Genomic DNA, 22,037 nt, shown 5'->3' with positions numbered 1-22,037 from the left:
ACACATGAGAAATTTGACAATCATCCCATATCCACCTAGATTTTGCTTCTATTCATTCAGTGGTCAAGATGAGGAGACAGGGAGGCTGGGAAGAGGACCAAAAAAATTGCCAAACTGTTGGGGAGAAAGGGATCACTTGAAAATCTTAGGGGAAAGTATTAAGGAGGAAGCTGGGCCCTCATGTTTTCTAGGATTATTCTGACCCGAGTGTTTATAACCCTTTATAATTGGTGTTTAAGAAATACGAGCAAGAAAGCAGAGTCAAAAGGGAATTGGTAAGAGAAGTAGGTGCATGGAGAAGGCCAAATACTTAAGGGGGCGTGCCCCCTTATTTAATTTCTTTCTTACCCTGTTAAGAACAATTAGTCACAGACCCCAAACTTTTCTTCTTGCTCATATACACAACTATTTAAGTTAGGCTGGGGGAAAGAAAAGGAACAGAGGTGAGGAATCTCTTTTGGCTTCTGGACACCCTACCTGAATTCCTCTCATGTGGTTGTGTAGCTGAGCTCGTGCCCCCACATGGCCATGACCTTCATCCTGCTGTCATCACCAATAAATGCCATGTGCTGCCCTACCACACCCCATCCCACCCTTCCCAAGTCAATGTCTTTTATATTGAGTATGAATGTCATACTGGCTGGATTATGTCTCAAGTGCAATGAAGAAATTAACTAGTTTTCCTTGAAGAATCCACTAAGTTAGTGAAAAAGGAGAAGGGGGAAGAGGAAGGAGGCTTACATTGCCCACTCACCCCAATATCCAAGAGCTTAGAAGGGTTCAGTAGAACATAAGGGAATGAGAAGAATGGAGGTTGGGTTTGGTTTAGGTCTCCTAATTCCTTTTCCTCAAGGACAAAGGATCTCTAGGCCCTAGACAGTCCCCTTCCATCCCTAAACTTAAGGTTCTTAATGTACCACATTACACTTGTCTTGATAATACTGCTAACTCATAGGCAAATCATTTCATCTATCTGGTCCTCAAACTCTTGAGAGTTAGGTTAAACAGTTTCCAAAACCCATTTAGCACTGAGATTTTCGCTAAAATATTTCCTTAGTCATGACTCCAACTTCTCTTAGAATCTGTCTAATCCCTTTGATGAGTAAGGGTACATTACTAATAGTGAATAGTTGTTGTGGGGAAGGAGTGTGGTGCTAAGTCTTTAGCTTAGGTTCCCAATTATAAGTCATTATACTGTTTTTTTGTCTTGACCTGCTGGTACCTCCATAAGTCTGGTTCTAAACACAAGGAATTCACTATTGCCGAGGAAATAAAATCTTGCCCCTGCTTCCCCGAAGCTTGAACAACCTTTCCCTGGGGGCAGTGAACTCTAGACTTGATGCTTAAAGGACAGTGTTATACACAACTATGGTCCTACTTAAGATATAAAACATCCCCGCATTTCAAAAACACACACAAGCTGATTGCCCCCTTACTTTGCAAAGCTCCCTATAGGATATTCAGTGTAATCAAGGAAGTAAGGGCAGGAAACATCATTGCTATTTACTACTTCTCTCACATAAAGTACTTCCATGCAAACAATGAATGCTCCTAAGTCTGTCTGGTGCATATCTTCTCTGGGTTCCAGTGTCAGTTCCTTTTCCCAACTCTTCTACTGCCCCTCCACTGGCCCAAAGTTTCTATCCCAAATGAATTTAGTATATAAGCCCTGCTCTCCCATACTATTCCACATTTATCTAGAAACTTACATTTTTCTTTTTATTTCTATGAGTTATGACATGGGACTCACTAAATATATATATGTTTATATATTTATTCCCAGAACATACAAATTTTCATCTCAAAGTATAGAAAACAGAACTGTTCACAGCTAATAACTGAGACAGCCAGCCAGTCCTACTATGACCTCACAACATTTGTTTTAAAAAAAAAAAAAAAATACTCCCCCTAGGCCAGGAATGGCCTGAGTATTTTCTCCCTGGCACAGCAGCTATACATAGGTTGAAAGCTTTTGACTTGCTTTATAAACCAAACAGGAAAAGGTGATCAAAGTGACCACGAAGAAAAGCTGCCAATGTCAAAGAACCTTCATGGTATCAGTACCCTCAGATCATTCCCAGGCAATGCTGCTGTGGCTAGTGCAATCAGAAGACTGTTAAGGGTCCATCCAGGCACTTGTGGGCCTGATAGTCTAGAGGAAAATGCCAACCCAAAGCCCAAGTGAGAGCTAGAGGGAAGTCTCTACTATCCTAGGAAAGCCCACTGATGGCTATGGTGTGGCCAGAGTTTTTGGTTGTTTGCATCATTCCTCCCTCTGTTACCTCCCTTATGGCCCTAATCACAGGCTTTGGGGCCTGCCCGAGGGATTAGTCAGGACGGTCTTAAATGCTTCATCAGCCTCTATCACCCAGTGGAAGCTGGGAAAAAAAAAAAAAAAAAAAGATGTGAAGGCCCAAAGAAGCCAGCAACAGGAAGCCACAACATCTCTGACATCCAGGGAAAGAGCTGTGGGATTAGGCAAAGATGGTTTCCTCCCGGCGTTTCTTGGTGAGGATGGTGCCTGGCTTGTGCTGAGCATCAGGGTGGTTGGCCAGCTCGGGAGGACAGGATGACACAGGACTTTCTAATATGGCCTGCTTTAGCTCATAGAAAACAGCAGAGTCCTCCTTGGTGAGAAAAGTGATGGCTACGCCACTCTTGCCTGCTCTCCCTGTACGTCCAATACGATGGATATAATCTGGAGAGTTAGAGAGGTTATAATTAGGTACAAGTCTGCTTCACCAGAATCTATCTCTTATCTAAGTGCTATCTGAAGACTACCATCCTAGTTACATGTTCTTCCCACATCTGGAGCTTGTCCTCTCCTTGTCCTTCCAGTAACTGTCTGGTAATGACTGCCCCACAATTTAAAATTTTAAGAGTTTCTCTTCTAACACCTTTGTCCCACTCTTTCTTATACACCTTAAGGACACTAATTCTCTTCCCCACTCCCCCACCCCCGAGGACAAGGGCACAGATCATTGGGACATGAAAGCAAAACAAGGTAGGAGAAAGTAGTCTTAGGGAGAAGGGCAAACCCTGGTCTTAGCAGGAAAAGCTGGAGATAAGGATCTCCTATAGATGATAGCTTTTGATACTGAGTACTAGACATGAAAGATGACCAAAGGGCTTAGAAGGCTATGGGGAACACTCAGAACTGAGGCAACATAATTTTCTTACCTTCAATATTTTTGGCCATATCATAGTTGACGACCATAGATACATCCTGAATATCAATACCACGACCAGCTACATCTGTGGCCACCAATATGTCCTTTGCACCAGCTTTGAGATTGGAGAGTGCAAACTCACGCTGCTCTTGCCCCTTGCCACCATGCAATGTGCAAGCATTGTACTGTGGAGAGAGGAGTAAGGTCAGAAGAGAGTACTTCATTCAGAAAAGGACAGAAGAATTGCTGAAAGGATGAAGAGAAGAGCCACTAATCTGGAGGAGAAAGCAGGAGAACTAAAGAGAATATGACAGCATTCTCAGAGGCTGTGCTATGAGAAAGCAATTGTAAAACCAGAATACATATAGGGGAGAACAGATTGAGGAGTGTTTGGCTTGGAGAGGGGGTAAATACAGGAAGAAAAGCAGAAGAGATAAGAGATCATTCAGGAAAGGGGATGGGAAGAACAAGGAAATAGATATGATTGAGTTGGTGAATTAAAGAGTTCAGTGAAAGGATTACACTCAATCACCACCACTGGAGAGAAGGAGTCCAGACTGTGCAACTTAAGCCCATTCCCAGCTGTGGGCTTTTAAGAGGCTCACTCTACTTTGCATCCCCAGGCCCTTGACAGGAGAAATTGTGTGGCACTGATTCAACCACAGACTGATGTAGTTGACACTGCTAGGTTGATTTCACTTTTCCCTGACCCTGAGATAATTTTCATCATAATTTCCTTTGCTTTTAGGATCTTGAAAAAGAGACAGAAAAGTGTTAAAAGAGAATCCCATAGTTTGTGGCCAGGGTCCAGAAGTTTAGGTTTCTCTCTTCCTATAACACTCACCCCCATCTTCTCCAGGGACTTGGCCAGCACATCGCAGCCCTTCTTTTGGTTGACAAAGATGATGATAGGTGGGTCGAAACCCTGCTCCAATATTGCTAAGAGTTTTTTCCTGGGTTAAGAGAAAGACTAATAAAAGGCTGGACCTTGCAAATGAGCTCTGACCCACTGAACCAGAGCCACAGGAAAAGTGTCTGTAAATGAATGGCCTATTTTACCCCAATCTAGGCTCCCCATGCCTGCCTAGAATTAATAGATGCCAAAAGAAAAATAGCAGAGCAAAGAACCCCAATTTAGCACTGTGAGTCTTTAAATCAATCATCCTAGTCCCTTCCTCACTATGCCTTCTATCTATTCCAACCCCCAACCCAACTATGGTGTCTACAACCCACATCAGATGAGAGCTATCATAAAAGTCCCTTCCCACTCCATCTTATCCTCATCACATTGCCCTTTGTACCTTTTCTCTGACTCTGACATCAGGAACACCTTTTGCTCCACACGCTCATGGGGTTTGCCTGCAGAGCCAATATACACTACAGCTGGACGTCGCAGGTAACTACGGGCCAAACGTTCCACTGCTGGAGGCATGGTGGCTGTAAACATGACTGTCTGTAGAAATACAAGACTACCATTTCAATTCCTTATCCTTTCACTCCTACCTGATAGTTTAACCTACAATGGAGACCTATACTGATATGCATGAAGATTAGTTTTAAAATGAAAGGAAAACCATAATATCATTTAAAGTCCTGTTAACGTTTCATTTAAAACATTAGTGCTCTCATGGAACTCTGACATTCAGGGTTAATGAGAGCAATAGAGTCTTTTTTTTTTTGCTAGACACTGTGAAAAACTCTTGAAAGATCTGGATTAAATGTCCTAGCCTCCCAAACCACTGCCTAATCATGTCCTCACCATCACAGCATCATGTCTGGTTAATAGTTTTCTCTGCTACCAACTTGAGCAAAAAAGCACATTCAGAATGTAGCAGGTTCTTGGAGCATGCATGCCCACACCCTGAGCCCTGTTCAGAGATCCAGCCTTACCTGGCGGTACTTATGCTTGCCTGACTCAAAGTTTGCCAACATCTTCTCTGGATCCTCAGCTTCATCTGTATCTGGCTTCTGGTTGCTAACAGGCATGTGTTCAAGGATCTTCTGCACATCTGGCTCAAAGCCCATGTCAATCATCCTGTCGGCTTCATCCAGGACTACATAGGTACAGCGGCTCAATACCAGGTAACGGTTCTCAAGCACATCAATCAGTCTTCCTGGGGTGGCAATAACAATCTGCAAGAAGACATTCATTCTCTTCTTTTCCTTCCCATTTACAGTTTCTTCCTGAGAAATGGCACATCAATCCTAGGACATGTGCATCTCAGCCTAAACTATGTCTGGCCAGAAAATGATGTCCTTCCCCTCCCCCCCCAAAACCACTTCAAATTCCTCTGAGAAAGAATGGACTAAATAAGTGAATAGGGTGAGCAGAGATAAGATCCAAGGGAACTTTCAAAGGGGAAATGACACATGATGGTGGAATGTAGAGGGCCAGGAGGTAAGACTCTATTCCAGCTTTTGAGTCTTACAGTAACTTGGTTCACTAAAACTCTCTTATTGAAATAGCAGAGACTGCATGTCAATATAATAAATGAATAATCTAGCTACTGAAGCAAAATGCAAACACTACTCTTTGGATTAAAAGCTAAACCTCTGAATTCAGGACAGGAAAGAATGTCCATAAGGAGACTAAAGGTATTTGGGAGAAAGATACCTAAGATAATGGTATAATAAACTTTACTCTGATGCAATTATTTACATCTCTGTTTAAGTAAGCAAGCTCTGGGGCTTAAGGGGTTTAATCATTTACATCATAGTAGATTTTGTTAGGCTATAGGAATTTTAAAAGAGTGTACTTTGTATCAAACCTATGAGCATTTGAGGTATATATATTTGTCTCTCTGATCAATAAACTTTGAAGGGTCCATAATCAGGACTTCTCTACCTGGCCCTAGTATGTTGTCACATCCTTCATCTCACTACAGGAGTTGGACTCCAACAGTGGAATTCTATAAAGAGAGTAATGGACAGTCAACCATAAAAAGGCTGAACCTCAGCACCCTAATTCTGAAAAGATGTTTCATGCTTCCCTCTCCAACTTTGGGAGGAGAACCACATTTTAAACTTACAAATTTATTCCTAGCGGGAGGTAAGAATTATATATAGTGTCAGTCAGATGAACCTTAATTAAACTTAATACTCTTAATTCCACTAAATACTCACGGAAAGAGTTCTCAAATGAGAATCAAAGTATCATACAAAGGAGATTCCCCTGAACCAGATGACTGATTTACTGGTTAAACAAACAAACCTCACAACCCATGCGTAGTCTGAAGCCCTGGTCTTCACGGGAGATGCCACCAATTACAGCCACGGTACGGATACCTAAGGGTTTCCCAAACTTGATAGTCTCCTCTTCAATCTGTTGGGCCAACTCACGGGTAGGAGCCAAGATAATCGCATAAGGACCCTGATCCGACTCTTCAATCCTGTGACAAATGAAACCACTTGTTCCCATCAACTCAGTCCTTTCACTAAAAACCATCTGTCATCTTTCCCATTCAGTAGGCAGGTCTTAAGGAGATACAATCATCCTTAAGGGAAGCTGGAGAATAAGGGGACTGAGGGTCATACTGGTGACTAGCAGGGCTCTCCAAATCTAATTTTTCACCTGTCTTTGGGAAGGATGGGCCTGGCCCTAGCCTAGGAAGAAGAAAGTTTCTCCTACTGTTGAGGTCATTGGAACAGAAGATACTAAATCCATTGTTTCACACCATGCATAGTCAAGATTTGAACTAAATCTCTCCTGCTCTGTTTATTTTTTTTTGTTCAGACATTAAGATAAACAGAAATTAGCAGTTCACTTGATATCCCTTCACAAACTAAAAAAACAATTAAATCATCCTTCTATAGTGTGTATAGTCCCAGCTCTTTTCACCATGCCCAAGTAGTAGTGAAGTGAACTGGACCAGAAATTAGGAAAACTCTCGTCACAATTCTTCTCACTGGTTATGTAACCCTGGATAACTACTTAACCTTTCTGGGCCTTAGTTTCTTTGTTTGTAAGAGAAGCCCCTTTCCAACAAGAAAATCTTATACTTCTGCAAACCTGCCTGAAGTCCTATTCTTCTGCTCTGGACCTCTTAAGACCTTCTGCAGTGAAGAACCCCCAAATGCACCCATATTTAAAGAGAGGCCTGCTCACTGAGGAGGCAGAAAAAAGAATTCAGAGAGCTCATTTGTTGCCTCTGATCTTTTCTACCCAGCTTCCCCCACTCCATCAGGTGTCACCTGTCAATTTTGGGAAGGGTGGTGATCCAAACCAGCAGAGGGATAAGAAAGGCTGCTGTCTTGCCACTGCCAGTCTCAGCCACACCAATGATATCACGATTCTGCAGTCCAATAGGAATTGCCTGGCGCTGGATGGGTGTTGGTTCCTGTAGAGGCCCAAGAAAGGATCAATGAGTCCATAAAGGATCACTCTGCCTGGGCTGGTGCTGAGGTGGAGGACACACTCACTGAGTGAGATTCCAAGTTCAAGGGACGTAGGAAAGAGGCTGTTTTGCCAACAGGCCAAAGCTTTTTGAAGGCAAATGCCCAGCTAGCCAGAAAAGACAGCAAATGGGGAGGAGGCGGAGTTCTGTAGGATCTTGATGATTCCACTGACCTTGTAACCACACTTGTCAATGACCTCTAGAATATGTGGGGGCAGTGAAGAATCCTTCCAGGAGCGAATGGGATTGGGGATCTTGCCGCCCTTAGTAGTAATGCTGTAGTCTTCCCGGAAGATGCGCCAGTCTCTGTCTGTCATCTCATCCAGCTTTTTCTGTGACCAGTGCCTGTCATCCCAGCGCTGCTTGGCTTCTTTCTTTCGAAGTTTTCGAAGTCGTGCCCTGGGAGAAGAATCAGGAATCTCACACCCCCTTCTTGGGGAGCATTATATATTGCCCTGCTACCCTTAGCACTGGCCACTTACTCTTCCTGCTCCTTCTCTTCCAAAGTGCGCCGTTTCTCCATCAGGTCTCCATAGAAACGTGACTGTTCCCGTTTCTGTTGCTTTAGGTCAATGCCAGCAATAAAGCCTCGGCCTAACAATTGCACCTGGTGCCTTTCCTTGTACCTGGGAGAGGGAATGGAAAAAAACAAAAAAAAAATAGATGCTCAGCTAACAAGTCAGGAAGATAGAACAATGACAAACCGGTTCTTCTTCCTGACCAGAATTCCCAGGAGAACAGACTTGCAATTAAGTCAGCTCCAATTTGCTACTGAATCATTCTCACTGTTCCCACTCCACCGTTTTTAGGAGCATTTTCATGTAGAAGGACCAAGAGTTTGAGTCCAAAGCCACTTACAATGGGTTGTAGTCTATGGATGTGTCCTCGGAGGCATCCCACTCAAAGACAAATTTCCTATCATTGAGGTGCCTTGTACGGCGCCGCTTCTTCACGCCACCCAGATAGCGTTCCTGCCAAGAAGAAAGAGCTCTGCCTGTGAGGCTTGGGTTCCACATCCTTTTAAACTTTCTCAGTGAGAGGTTGGTGAGGTCAGATAGATACCTTAATAGCATGGAGCTCCTTGCTCTTGTCCTTCTCCTCTCGGATCTTCTGCCTCCCCTCCTCATCCTCATTACCATTAGTTTCTCTCTCCATTCTCTCCCTTCGTTCTCGGCGTTCTCGTTCTTGGGGGTCTTCTATACACAGGAAGAAAACAAAGGAAGAGTTAGGAAATGCATGGGAAAATAGGCACAGAAACAAGTGAAAAAAGAAGGAAAATGCAGTTTTAGTAAAGCAGAACCATGCTTGCATGGTAAATCTGTTTTTTCATTTGGCCCAAATAACAACACCAGGAAGTCTTGGTTTCTTGCCATCCATCCTCACCCAACATCTTCCTGCCCAGGTCTTGGAAGTGCTTCCTTTTCTTCCTCTCCTCCTCAATCAGCTTTTGCCGCTCCTCCACCTCCTGCTGCCGCCGCTTGAGGGCTTCTGCCTCTCTTTCTGCTTTAGAGAGGAACTTGGGCTGTAAAAGGGAATGGCCCCGTCAATAAAGTCACACCACCAGCTGAGTGCTATGAGAAAGGAAAGGGGTGAACCCAGAGCTCTGTGCACAGTGTTTGGGGCAGAAACAACTACTCCATCTACTTAAATTCTCACCTTAGCCTCAGCTTCTTCTTCAGCTTTCTTCTTGGCCAGAAGTTCCTCCAGAGACAAAGGCTGGGCCTGCACACATAAAGAACACCCATTGCTGGCACCCTAAATTCTCCTTTCCACAAAGACTCTCAGGACCAGGCAATGCAAGCCGTGAGGAAAGGACCAGCTCTGCTCCCTTACCTTTGGCTTCTTCTCTCCGTGGTCATCATCTTCATCCTTCTTAGAATCTCTATCCTTCCGGGATTTAGACTCTTTTCCTCGGCCAGGGGATAAGCTTCAAGGGGAGAGGAAGAGAAAAGGTTACATTGCTGCCTTGCCTCAAGTCCTTTAGTTATGGAAGCCCAGATTGAGTTGCAGAAGGGTCATGACAGGAAAGTTAAAGGAGAATCAGAGTGCAACACCACCTGCCTATCAATCAACTCTAAAGGAATCAAGGAAAGCAAAATAACCTTGCCTTATCTACAGCTGAACATGAACTGAATCTGTTCTCTAGTCTACTTGAATTTCTTCCCTGAGGCTAACCTAATATGGGGAAATAAGTCTTCTATTGCCTTTTTAAAATATCAAAGCTATTTTCTCCAAACTGTAGGCATGAAAAAATCCCCAACAACTTTCTTCTCGGTAAGTAATCCAAAACTAACATAAATGACTTCTTAGATCTCCCACAATACTCCTTGCAGAACTTTTCCCATTTATTTAACAAATATTCCCTCTTTCCTCTAGCCTCATCTTTTTTCATCTGAAATCTTCCATTTGAAGTTAAACTATGAAGAATCTGAAATAACCTCCAAAATATCAGCATTTTAAAAATATATATCCTTCTTAATTTGTCTTGTATACTTAGGGCTTGGCAGCACTTTGAAGAAAAAGCTGAGATAGTCTCATTTCTCATTCACTTGTGAATAAATTGAGACACTAAATCATTACAATAACAAAAATGGGCAATATGCTAACTCTGGTCAGGACAGGATATTTAAAAGGCTTGTGATCCAATTTTTTTCCAAAATTACATATAAAGTCAAAGGCTGTATAAGAAGAATCTAAAATAAATAAATAAATAAATAAAATGTCATAATTCAGTATTTGCTAAGCCTAGGAATATAAAAAATACTTGAGGGAGAATACCCTATTTGACAAGTACTGTTCAAAGAAAACAGTTTGATAGAAATTGGCTTTAGAGCAATACCTTTCACATATACCATATTAAGTTTGAAATGGATTTTGGACATGACTGTCAAAGATCAAACTATGAAAACAATTAGAAAAAAAAATCAGGTAACTTTCCCAATACATTCTTAATCAAACAAGAGATAGACTTTAAAAAAATAAAACAGATAAATTTTAGAGAATTTCAAACCGTTCACAATCATATGAAACATCGCACCAAATTGCTAATAATAAAAGAAATGTAAAAAACCAAACAAAAACAAACAAAAAACTCTTGCTAAAATGAGGTTTCACTTTATATCCAACAAATTGGCAATAATAAATGATGGAAAAAGTCAAGGTCAGAGATGCTGTGAAGAAATAGGTACGTTAATGTTTGTTGGGAAGAGCTACAAATTGGTCCAACCATTTTAGAAAGCAATTGAAAATTATGCAAAGAAAGTGAATAAAATGTTCCCTTTGACACAGAGATCTCAGGGCAAGGTATGTAGCTAAAGAAAGTCAAAAGCAGAAACATTCACAGAAAGAGCAAAATACTAAATAAGTACAGCTTAGTAGCAAATACGGCATAATTTCATATACTTTTTTTAAAATTAATTTTATAATTATAACTTTTTTTGACAGTACATATGCATAGGCAATTTTTTACAACATTATCCCTTGTACTCCCTTCTGTTCCGAATCCAGCAGGATGAATACAGAGAGGCTTGGAAAGATGTAAGCATCAATTGATGCTGAGTGAAATGAGCAGAACTAGGAGATCATTATACACTTCAACAACAATACTGTATGAGGATGTATGCTGATGGAAGTGGATATCTTTAACATAGAGAAGAGCTAATCCAATTCCAATTGATCAATAATGGACAGAATCAGCTACATCCAGAAAAAGGAATACTGGGAAATGAGTGTAAACTGTGAGCATTGTTTTTTTTTTTTTTTTTTTTTTTTTTTTGTTTTGTTTTGTTTTGTTTTGTTTTGTTTTGTTTCTCTTCCCAGATTATTTTTATCTTGCGAATACAATTCTTCCTTTGCAACAACAACAATAAAATTCAGTTCTGCACATATATATTGTACCTAGGATATACTATAACATATTTAATATGTATGGGAATGCCTGCCATCTAGGGAAGGGGGTAGAGGGAAGGAGGGGAAAAATTTGGGAACAGAAGGGAGTACAAGGGATAATGTTGTTAAAAAAAAAAATTACCTATGCATAATTTCATATACTTTTTAAATAAAAAGTAACATATTGAACAAAGTCACCAACCTATGGAGTTAAATGCTTTGTTGATTTTTAACATATTTTATTGCTAATTCATACTTTTACATTGCCTTAATTTCTGAGACTTATTCCTCCTCAGCAAGCCATTCCTTGTTACAAAGAAAAAATTCAACAAAATACATCAACCAATCTAAAAGTATAGGAAATGTCCCATATTCATTATTCCCTACCTCTGCAAAGAAAGAAGGGAGGTTATGTGCCAATAATTTAAATCTATTTTTCTATATACTGAAGGCCATTCATTACCCAAAAGCAAAGGGTCAGGTGAGTTCACCCACATTCCCTTTTCCATTTTCAGATACCTGGATCGTTTCCGGTCCTTGTCTCGTCTATGTCCATCCTTGTCCCGGTCCTTCTTGTTTCGATCTCTATCCTTGTCTCGATCTCGATCTTTATGTCGCCTTTCCCTGAAAGAACAAATTTAAGGAATTATTCACAGCATTCTATTTCAACCATAAGATTATTTTTTCCCTCTTTTCATTTACTTCAAGTAATATTTTTCTTCATTATCCTAAAGAAACATTCTTTGAATTGGGAGATAGGACTCTAAAGGAAATCATGAATGAGATCTAAAAGAGCTGTGTAGATCTGTTATACTGAGAGAGAAGAAGTTGCCAAGTGACAAACTCTTGTTTGACAAACTGGTGATGATAGTAACTACAGGATGACTTATGATAAAGGTAAGGGAATATGTAGAAGTCTAGGAGTCTAGGCACATATGCACTTTAGGTAAAGCTTGAAACTGCACATCATCTCTATTAATATAAGTTTGAGCACAATTTTATCTCTTAAAAGAGTAGTTTATTTCAATTTTAAAGTTATAAAAAGAACAGCACAAAAAATTTGTCACATATACATCTTTAATAATGCTTTAATAGCTGTAAAATCACTGAAATAAATGTGCTTTATAGTATTATATTAATCAGTCTTCATTCCAGTGAAATCTGCAATTTTCCCCATTCTGGACCTCCAACAAACAAAGTAGATAGCAACAAAATATAATTCACAGAAATCTTTGTATCACCTCATTTGTGCTGTGTTACACCAAACAAAGAATTCTGTAATCTAAACTGACTTGGGTCAGAAACTATATAATTTTTATATTCCAATTACTTAGCATAGTGCTTGTGCATAGAAGATATTAATAAATTAAATTTCCATTGGTGTTACTTCCCATAAGAGGTTCTGAATCTTCATTTTAACATATATAAATTTAACACAAAATAGTATTGCCTGTGGACTTCTGAAACAACCAAATTTTCTAGCCTTAAAAGTACACTTATAAAAAAGGTTTTCCATCTCCAGCCCCACTCCCCTAATTCCTTTTTGATATAGCTTAGCTGGCTGCCTATTGCACTTATCCTAGGCCAAGCTATTTGGCAAATACAATATAGAGTCATAGGAGTCATCCCAAGATCTATGTTGGGCATGAGTTGGAATCTCCAATTCTTCCCCCAACATTTGGGCCTGTTTACCTTTCTGTGGATTTGGACCTGGAACGTGAACGGGAATGGCTGCCTCCTCGTCGTCTGTCCCTTGATCTGTGACGTTTCCGATCTTTGGAAGGGGAAGACTTTCGATCTCTGTCCCTCTCCCTCTCTCTATCAGGAGACCGTGACCTCTTCCTCTCTTCCTTGGAAGGTGATGTATCACGGTCCTTCTTATCAGTCAACTCTCCTGCCATCTGTTAATGGACAAGGAATAGTGGTGAGGAAACAGAGTACTAATGAACCACAAAAACATCTCAAATTGGACACTTAAGGACAATGCTAGCCCTATTTGGACCTGAACAACATGCCTTAAGGTCTAAAGAGAATGCTTGAGAGGAAAAAGTAAAAATAATATTTAACATTTATATAATGCTTTTTAAAAATATTGTGTGTGCATTCACACATGTGTATATATGTAATACAGACACATATAAAATCTTATTGATTCTTTTGACAACCCTGTGAGGTAGATGTTAAATTTTATTTCCATTTTATTTTTTTTAAATTGCCATTTTAGAAATGAAAAAATTAGACCTCAGAGAGGTTAGATAATGGGCATAGGACCACATAGCTAGGCTCTGGCTAAGGCAGGATTTGAATTCTAGTCTACCTGGCTCCAAGCTCAGCTTTACCACCCAGTTACCAAAATCTAAAGAAAAACTTAGAGGTTTGTAATTATAATCTATAATACTGATGATTTAAAACAAAAAAAAACATACAAAACAAAAAACAACAACAACAACAACAACAACAACAACAACCAAAAAAAAAACCAAACCCTGGTCTTGAATGCTACAACTCACCTTAGATCAGACTAAGAAAATAGTCCCATGCGGGAACAAGGAGTCCTGGGGTCCTAGTCCCCATACTCAAACAGATCTCACTCTCTCAAGGACCTAAGACTTGGAAAGTAATACTGCTATTAGGGCCAAACAGATCTCACAGCCTGGTCCAACTGCCATCCTGTCTGCATTACCTTGTCTCATCGAAGGGCTGAGCAAGAGTGATTCTGTTCCCCTTCTCCCTGGGGTATGCTCAAGTCCCAACCTAAAGAGAACAAGATTACCACTTTTATTCACTATTTTATTATTTTATGCCATAGTGTTTCCAAATGCCAATTAAAGCCTACAAAACCCTCTCTAAGCACTCAAACTGTGATTTTACCCTCAAGTCTATGTCACTAAGTTCTGACCACAAAACTTTTCAGTCTCATTTCATGCCATACATTCAACGTGCAGGAGGGAACTATGTCACAAAAATGTCCATGGATAAGAAGAGAAAAATCATTCAATGGTCTATGTCATCAGATAACATTGTAAGGAAGTATGCTGGGGATTATTCCATTTTATACATGGACATTTGTAAAAATTTGAGTTAGAGGCCCTTTAAGGTCCCTTCCAAATCTAGATCTATGATAGTATAATTCTATACTATATATGATAGTATAACTCTAGACCATAGTATAACTCTATGTAGCCCCAAGGAAAATTCTTGAGAAGTTACTGCTCCATAGGATTTTCTCCCTGTTTGAAGTAGCCTTTGTTCCACAGGGCTAAGTGGTGTCCCCAGAATGGTTGTGGCAATCCCCTCCTCGAGGAAGCTGTGATGTTGCCTCTGTCCTTGCCATGCTCATGTTTAAGTTGGAGGCATTGTGTCCCTGACCAAGCAGAGCTTTTAGACTGCTTTTTCCAAAGTTATAAAGACACTAAATAAACATTCCTGAGTCAATACTGATTCCTTGATTCTTTCCCCACTTTCATTTTTTGTAATCAATAACTTCTCTAATTTTCTAATTTCTCAGCTGTCCCCCTTCCTCATTTCTATTATATCTACCTTAAATCAGTACTCACTATCACTTGATATCTAAATCATCAATCTCCAAAGCAATTTGTGCATTGGAAAAATATTTGAAATTCTATTTATATTTAGCTAAGAAAATAAAGTAAGCTTTGCTAATAACTAATATTCTTTATGTTAAATAGTCAAATGTCAGAATATGAGAGGCATTCCAAGAGGAGAGTTGGAGTTACAGATGGCAGGGAGTTGAGGGTAGTATCTTTACTTGTTTGTTCCTTTGCCTCATACTGAAACTGCAGTTTCCATATATGTCTGGTAAAATAAATGTACATTATTAACACTATCAACCCTCAAGCAAGGAACACCTAAATTCCAGATGCTGTGCAAACCCTATGGAGATAAAGACAAAAATGTTCTGTCCTCCCAGAGCTTATAATCTATCTAATTTTAAAGAAACGAACCTTGACAAAATGAACATGTGTTTTTTAATAGATAGTCTGCAAAGATTGCAAATGCTGAAGACAGTATAACATACAATGTTTGCTTGCAATTTAAATAAACAAAAGGAAAGCAGCAACACTGAAGAGCAATGTGAATAGCCTTTGGGCTATTGTGTGCCTAACTAACCTATTCCTCAGACAACAAATGAAACTCAGCTCTGACAAGATTCTACCCCAAATTAAAAAACAATAAATAAGATAATATGAAATATGAACACGTCTACTATCAATACTATCACTCTGAGTTTTGGTTTTTTTTTTTTTAATGTGCCTTGAGATATTCAGATATATTTATCAAGTCTCATTCCAGTCCCATGTTGACAGATGCTTCTGGACATTTCAACCTCGATGTCTCAAAAATGATTCCATCTTGTGGGATAGAAGTGGGGAACAAGCAAAGAGTAGCCCGAGCTCTCCCCCAAACCCTTTCAAGGACCTTTAAAAAACTTAAACAAATCCTGGAGTGGCAGAACCCATGAAAGGATGAGGTGAAAAATATCTGAACCAAGAAAACTTAAAAGTTTGGCAAGCTGTACTAGTGTAGACCAGGCCCCAGCAAACCAGGAGCAGGTTTGGGTGTAAACAAACCAAAAATTTGCAGCAGCTGCTTCCAAACCTCAGCCCACAGACAGTAAGGGGCTTAAGCAACTGGTCAGAAGGAGATTACAAAGGCCTCTTTGCTTGCACTGAGACAGAACTCTTTGTTTTACCCATACCTGGATCCAGGTTACAGTCCTAGGCAGCAGTCCTGGGGGTAAGGAGGAACACTAGTACACCAGAGTTTTTGGCCACAGTAAAGCAGGGACCCTCCTCATAGTTCCGGGGCTGAAAAGAGTGCTTGTAGTCATCCCCAGACCAAAGCATAGGCCAGGAGAGTAGTAAGCACACCTCTCATCAGATCATATAGCTTTTAGAAAAATTGAAAACTTACAGATCCTTGAAAACAGCTGCACAAAATCTTTAAAGCTTGGGACAATACACCTCCAACTTGGAAGCAGAACTTCACTTTAGCAGAGTTAAAAGAAATAGGTTGGGAAACTGAACAAACAACAAGGAAAAAAATTCTGACCACAAAGTTACTATGGTGACAAGGAAGATCAAAACACACACCCAGAAAAAGACAGCAAAGTCAAAGTTGCTACATCCAAAGACTTCAAGAAAAATACAAAATGGTCTCAGGCCATAGAGGAACTAAAAAAAGATTTATTTATTTATTTATTTATTTTTTGCTGAGGCAATTGGAGTTAAGTGACTTGCAGAGAGTCACATAGGTGGGAAGTGATAAGTCTGAGACCATATCTGAATTCAGGTCTTCCTGACTTCCTGTGCCACCTAGCTGCCCCTAAAAAAGGATTTTTAAATGAAGAGAGGGAGAAGAAAAAATTGGGAAGAGAAATAAGCGTGATATAAGCAAATAAGAATGAAATAAGCAAAAAGTTAAGAGCTTGGTAAAGGAGACACCAAAAAGTACTTAAAAAAAAAATAAAATTTAAAAACCGAATAGGCCAAATGGAAAAAGGATACAAAAATTCACTAAAGAGAATTCCTTAAGCAGAATTGGCCAAATGCAAAGAAAGAAACAAAAATTCACTCAAGAACTTGTTTAAAAAAAAATTGGTGAAATGAAAAAGGAGGCACAAAACTTCACTAAAGAAAATAATTCCTTAAAAATGTAGAACTGAGCAAATGGAAGCTATTCTATAAAAACATTGTATAATGTTTGCCTATAATAATTCTACTTTATAAAACATTAAGAAAAAAATGAAACAAAACCAAAAGAAGAAAAAAAAGAGAAGACAATGTGAAATATCTTATTTGAAAAACAAATTGATTTGGAAAACAGACCCAGGAGAGATAATTTAGATTAAAATAAGACTTCTTGAAAGCCATGATTAAAAAAAAAATAAAAAAATCACAGGATAAATTAGAAATTGGAAGAATTCACAGATCACTTTCTTAAAGAGATTCCAAAATGAAAATTGCCAGGAATTTATAGTCAAATTCCAGAGCTTCCAAGTTAAGGAGAACATATTACAAGCAGTCAGAAACAATCAAGTCAAAGGATCATGGACCTATAGTAAGGATTATAAAAGATTCTACATTAAAGTACTGGAAGACATGGAATATGATATTTGAGAAGGTAAAGGGTCTAGGATTATGACCAAGAATCACCTTCCCAGCAAAATTGAGTATAATCCTTCAGCGGGAGGGGGGCGGGGGAGAGGGACACGACCTAAAATGAAACAGAGGACTCTGAAGCATTCCTGATGAAAAGACAAGAGTTGAATAGATAATCTGACTTTCAAATATAAGACTCAAGAAAGCAATAAAAAGATAAGCAAGAAAAGGAAATGAGAAGGGACTTTATAAGGTCAAACTGTTTACATTTCTACATGGGAAGATAATGCTTGTAGCTAATAAGAAATTTCTCATTAGGACATTAGGAGTATATATAAATAGTGGGCACAGGTAAAGTAAAGTTACCTATAGTCACATGAAACAATGCTCTAATTCCCTACTGGAGAAATGCAAATTAAAACAATATTGAGATAATACTATCTCACACCTATTAGATTGGCCAATAGGACAGAAAAGGAGAATGATAAATGTTGGAGATGTGGGAAAATTGAGACACTAATGTACTGCTGATGGAATTGTAAATTAATTCAACCATTAAGCAGAGCAATTTGGAACTATGTACAAATATTTATAGCAGCTCTTTTCTGGTACCAAAGAGTTGGAAATTGAGGGGATGCCCATCAATTGAGGAATAGCTGGACAATATGTGATTAATGATTGTAATATAAGAAATGATGAGCTAGACATGCAGAAAAACTTGGAGAGACTTTATGAACTGATGAAAAATATGTTTTGCATTATCACACATATATAACTATATCAATTCCTTGAGAAGGAGAGAATGTTTTTACATATATTTGGAGAAAAATAAAATTTTAAACTAAAAAAAAAAAAATCCAAACTCAACAGGCCCCAAAGAGAAATTATCCTTTCCCCAAAATCTATCCCTCTCCCAAATTTCCCTATTTCTGTCAAAGGTACCATAATTTTTCCAGTCTCCCAGGTTCATAACTTTAAGTTATCTTAGATAATACTCCTTCACCCACATAGTTACCAGATCTTAGCCTTTCTACCTCTACAATACTTTACACCCAACATATTTAGTTGTTACCATCTCACTTCGGATCTTAATCACATCTCACTTATAAGGTTTCCTGATTAGAGAGTCTCTCTGTCTGTACTTCTGCCCATCCTGAACAGTGCTGCCAAAGTGATATGTCCTTAAGATCTAAACTATGTCACTCCCTTACTCAATCAATTCCAGCAGCTTATCTTCTCTAGAATTAAATGTAAATTCCTCTATTTAAAGCTCTTCATAACATTGTCCTATGCTACATTTTCCGCTTTACCCTCCTGCATTGTGAGATCCAGTCTGTTTCATGACATTTCATCTTCCATCTCCAAGTCTCTGTACTGGCTCTCCCTGGAATGCATTTTCTCCTCTCCACTTTATGTTCCTTCAAGAGAGTAATAAGAATCCCTCTCTTCTTTTGGAAAATTCTGAAGATTATCTGGCAAAGTAAGACACTGTATAATGAAATCCATTCTCGAGTTGTACTGCCAAGCACTCCAACTCTCTATATCCTAATGCCAAATTACATTTATCTAAAAGACTATTTTAGCAAGAACTCAAGCAAGGCAAATACATAGAGGACATTAGATGTGGTACAAGGCCACTCTAAAAGTCTTTTAAAAACTGTAGTATCAATAGTGGAACAAGTGGGACATTGGTATAGGACTGCTCACATTAAAGACACTGTGCTCTATTAGCAAAACTAAAATGACAATAGTACAAAAGAAACATGAATGCACAATATTTGTAGGCCTGACCTGTGGTAGAGCCTTCCAAGCGCATAACAGACTGATCAGCCACAGTGGAACACACTTGACTCTAACATTATGATGTCACTAGTCCTGGTATGAAGGATGATGAGCAACTCAAACAGCTTCTCCATGGAGCCTTTCCTGATTCCAACTCTTAGTGTATCCTCTCCCTACTTTGTATTTATTGTCTTTTGCAAAGTCTTTATAATATGTGTACTTATTGTCTCCCCTAATAGAACATAAACTTCTTTGCAAGTAGAGATTGCTTCACTTTTTGTATTTGTACTTCCAGGGCCAAAACAGATCCTGGTACATAGTGAGTGCTTGATACATGCTTACTGAATGATATCAGCTAATGATTATATAAAGTCGTCACAATAAAACAAAACGTTTTAAAAAACTCTCAATTTTATTGTCCAAAAAGGCGATTTGCTATTTACAAAACCTCTCATGTTTGCATACTTACACAATTTTCTAACTTATTAAAAATCTTTCAAGTGAAGTTTCAGTGGGTTTTAAATCCATTTGTTAACCATACAAAGTAAGGGGTGAGAAAGAATGAGGAGTTGAGGATAATTAGCTTGCAAGAAGTGATCACTATAAAGAAAGATGGAAATCTACTAGCCAAATTTCAACAAAAATGTTTCCATGATTGGTGGAAGGAACTGAAAAATGTATACCATGATTCAGGCTAAGTATAGGCAATGATATATTTCTTCCATATGCATCTCTATATCTAAGCTTTTTTTCTAGCTATGAATCATTAAAAGCTAATATTAAAATACAGTGAACTTCTAGAACCTTCAACAAAAAATTAGTGTTAAACCAAGATTTAAAGGTAATGAGGAAGATCACAATTTGGTCACTTAAGGGCTTTTTGTATCAATAAAGTTTGTCATCCTTTAAAAATTTCCACTTTGGTGCCTGTTTTATTACACACATGAGTGTAATATACCTGTATGTAATACATGGCAGGAGAGCAATAATTTACAAATAAGACAGGCACTGGACCTGTGACTTATTTTTAAATAAACATGCATTATATTGTGGGTATCCTCCAGAGTTATTTCCTGATGGCGTATCTCCTGATTTGGGCTTTGCAATTAACAGCCTGACAAGTCATCCTACCTCTATTCTCATTTCTTTCAAACGTACTTTTTTATGTTGCTCCCAAACTAACTCCTGGTTACGTCATTCTTCTGGCTAAAACCTTTCAAAGGTTCTCTACTGCAACCCAAGAAACAACTGACTCCTTTGTCTGGTAATTATCACTTTCTTCAACTTCTGCTCCTATCAGATCGGCCCTTTTGACGTCCCTTATGGAGGCTCTTAGTTTTTTCGCCACATTCTTCCCTCTACCTGGCATTTTTCTCACTTACATTTTTTGGGGTGTGGGGGTGAGGGGATGCTATTGCTTTTGTATTAAGTAGATTTTTACTTATATCTTTTATTTTAAATGTCCCCTGCATCCTCCCACCTCCCCCTTTCCTAGAGTGTCATCCCTTATGGCTTTCTGTAGTTGGAAAAGTGGACGGTGTTTTCCTTAAGTCTTCCCAGATGGAACTGGGAAGTCTTTTTGCACACTAAAGCTTCTAATGCACTTATCCATGATTAATTATTTGTGCTGTGGGCCGCCGTCCCCATTAGACTACAGTCTCCAGAAAGTCTTTTTTGATCTGAACTTTTACCTCCCCCCCCACACCCGTTACCTTCCCCCCAAACCCCACCCCCCAGTGCTTAGTAGAGTGCCTCGGTTCCGCACGCAGGAATTATAGTAAGACTAGCCTAGTGGGGGGCTGGATACTGGGCCCGACTCGGCGGGAGGGAGGGAGGGAGGGAGAGGGGGGAGGGGGAGTGATCACAGTTCCAGCGGCCGCTCCCGGACCCTGGACTGGAGGGCTGTGGAAAAGACCTTTTCATGCAGTCATCCATTCCGCAGACCTCAGCACGCGTCAGAGGCGGAAGCGGCCCCTGCCGCCCGTCACAGGCAGCTCCCCGAGGATGCAAGCAAGTAACGAGAGTATCCCCTGGGAAGGGGATGCACCCCATCCCCACCCTCCTTCCTGTATCCCATGGCGCCTTCGCAAGTCCCACTCCCGTTCCTGATTCCCAGGGTTTCGGGGCCTCAGATCCCGTTCTTGCTCTCAGTGCCCAGGACTCACCACACCGGAGCTGAACCGTTCAACGCGGCCTTAACGTCGCTGAGGGACCGCCATTTTTCCCGGTTTCTAATCACCCAGATAGCACCTGGGGCCGCGCAATAAGCTGGGAAAGTGAGTCCCCGGCCTCTTGGGCCTGGGCTTACCACGCGAAACAGGAAACTACAATTCCCAGCGTGCATAGCGCAGGCGATCGGTTGAGGGGGCGGAGCCTCTGGGCAATCAGTATCTCCCAGGGACTGGCGCCTCCTAGAGGATAATGTAGTGTCCTGGATATGCTAAGGAAGCTTCCCTCCCCCAGATTTCTCTGGGTTCCACACTTTCAGAGTTCAGAGCTAGAGATTTTAGCTTAGTTTCCCACTCCTTCATTTTTAAATTGAAGGAAATGAGGCCATTTTATTTGCTTGGATAGGCAAAGATATTATGCCACCAGATTTGCAAAACCCAGAAGACACTTTTTTTGTGTGTGCAAGTATAATCATGAAGAATCATTCTCCGTGACTTTTTTTTTTTTTTTTC

General features: G+C 39.8%; 1 protein-coding gene across 4 annotated transcripts; it reads right to left on the bottom strand.

Moving 5' to 3' along the window:
- Positions 1-1,754: 1,754 nt before the first annotated feature.
- On the bottom strand, positions 1,755-21,674 carry DDX23 (DEAD-box helicase 23). 4 transcript variants are annotated; one of them, XM_074270508.1, is made up of 19 exons: positions 21,522-21,658; positions 14,136-14,206; positions 13,963-14,061; positions 13,145-13,353; positions 11,972-12,076; positions 9,398-9,491; positions 9,221-9,286; positions 8,948-9,086; positions 8,627-8,760; positions 8,423-8,535; positions 8,047-8,190; positions 7,738-7,963; positions 7,362-7,507; positions 6,382-6,559; positions 5,061-5,303; positions 4,472-4,623; positions 4,015-4,123; positions 3,181-3,355; positions 1,755-2,698 (listed from the first exon to the last, which is right to left on the bottom strand). In XM_074270508.1, exons 4-19 carry the CDS (start codon positions 13,351-13,353, stop codon positions 2,475-2,477), a joined length of 2,457 nt encoding a protein of 818 aa, XP_074126609.1. In that variant the 5' UTR covers positions 13,963-14,061; positions 14,136-14,206; positions 21,522-21,658; the 3' UTR covers positions 1,755-2,474. The 4 variants fall into 4 exon arrangements, with proteins under 4 accessions (XP_074126609.1, XP_074126607.1, XP_074126608.1 ...); XM_074270506.1 differs by lacking the exon at positions 13,963-14,061; XM_074270507.1 differs by lacking the exons at positions 13,963-14,061; positions 14,136-14,206 and having other exon boundaries at positions 21,522-21,674.
- Between the last annotated feature and the right edge of the window lie 363 nt (positions 21,675-22,037).

Source organism: Sminthopsis crassicaudata, chromosome 5, assembly GCF_048593235.1.
Source record: "Sminthopsis crassicaudata isolate SCR6 chromosome 5, ASM4859323v1, whole genome shotgun sequence".
Taxonomy (NCBI): Eukaryota; Metazoa; Chordata; class Mammalia; order Dasyuromorphia; family Dasyuridae; genus Sminthopsis; species Sminthopsis crassicaudata.
The sequence above is the reverse complement of the archived record's forward strand: the minus strand, read 5'-3'. Positions and strand labels throughout refer to the sequence as shown.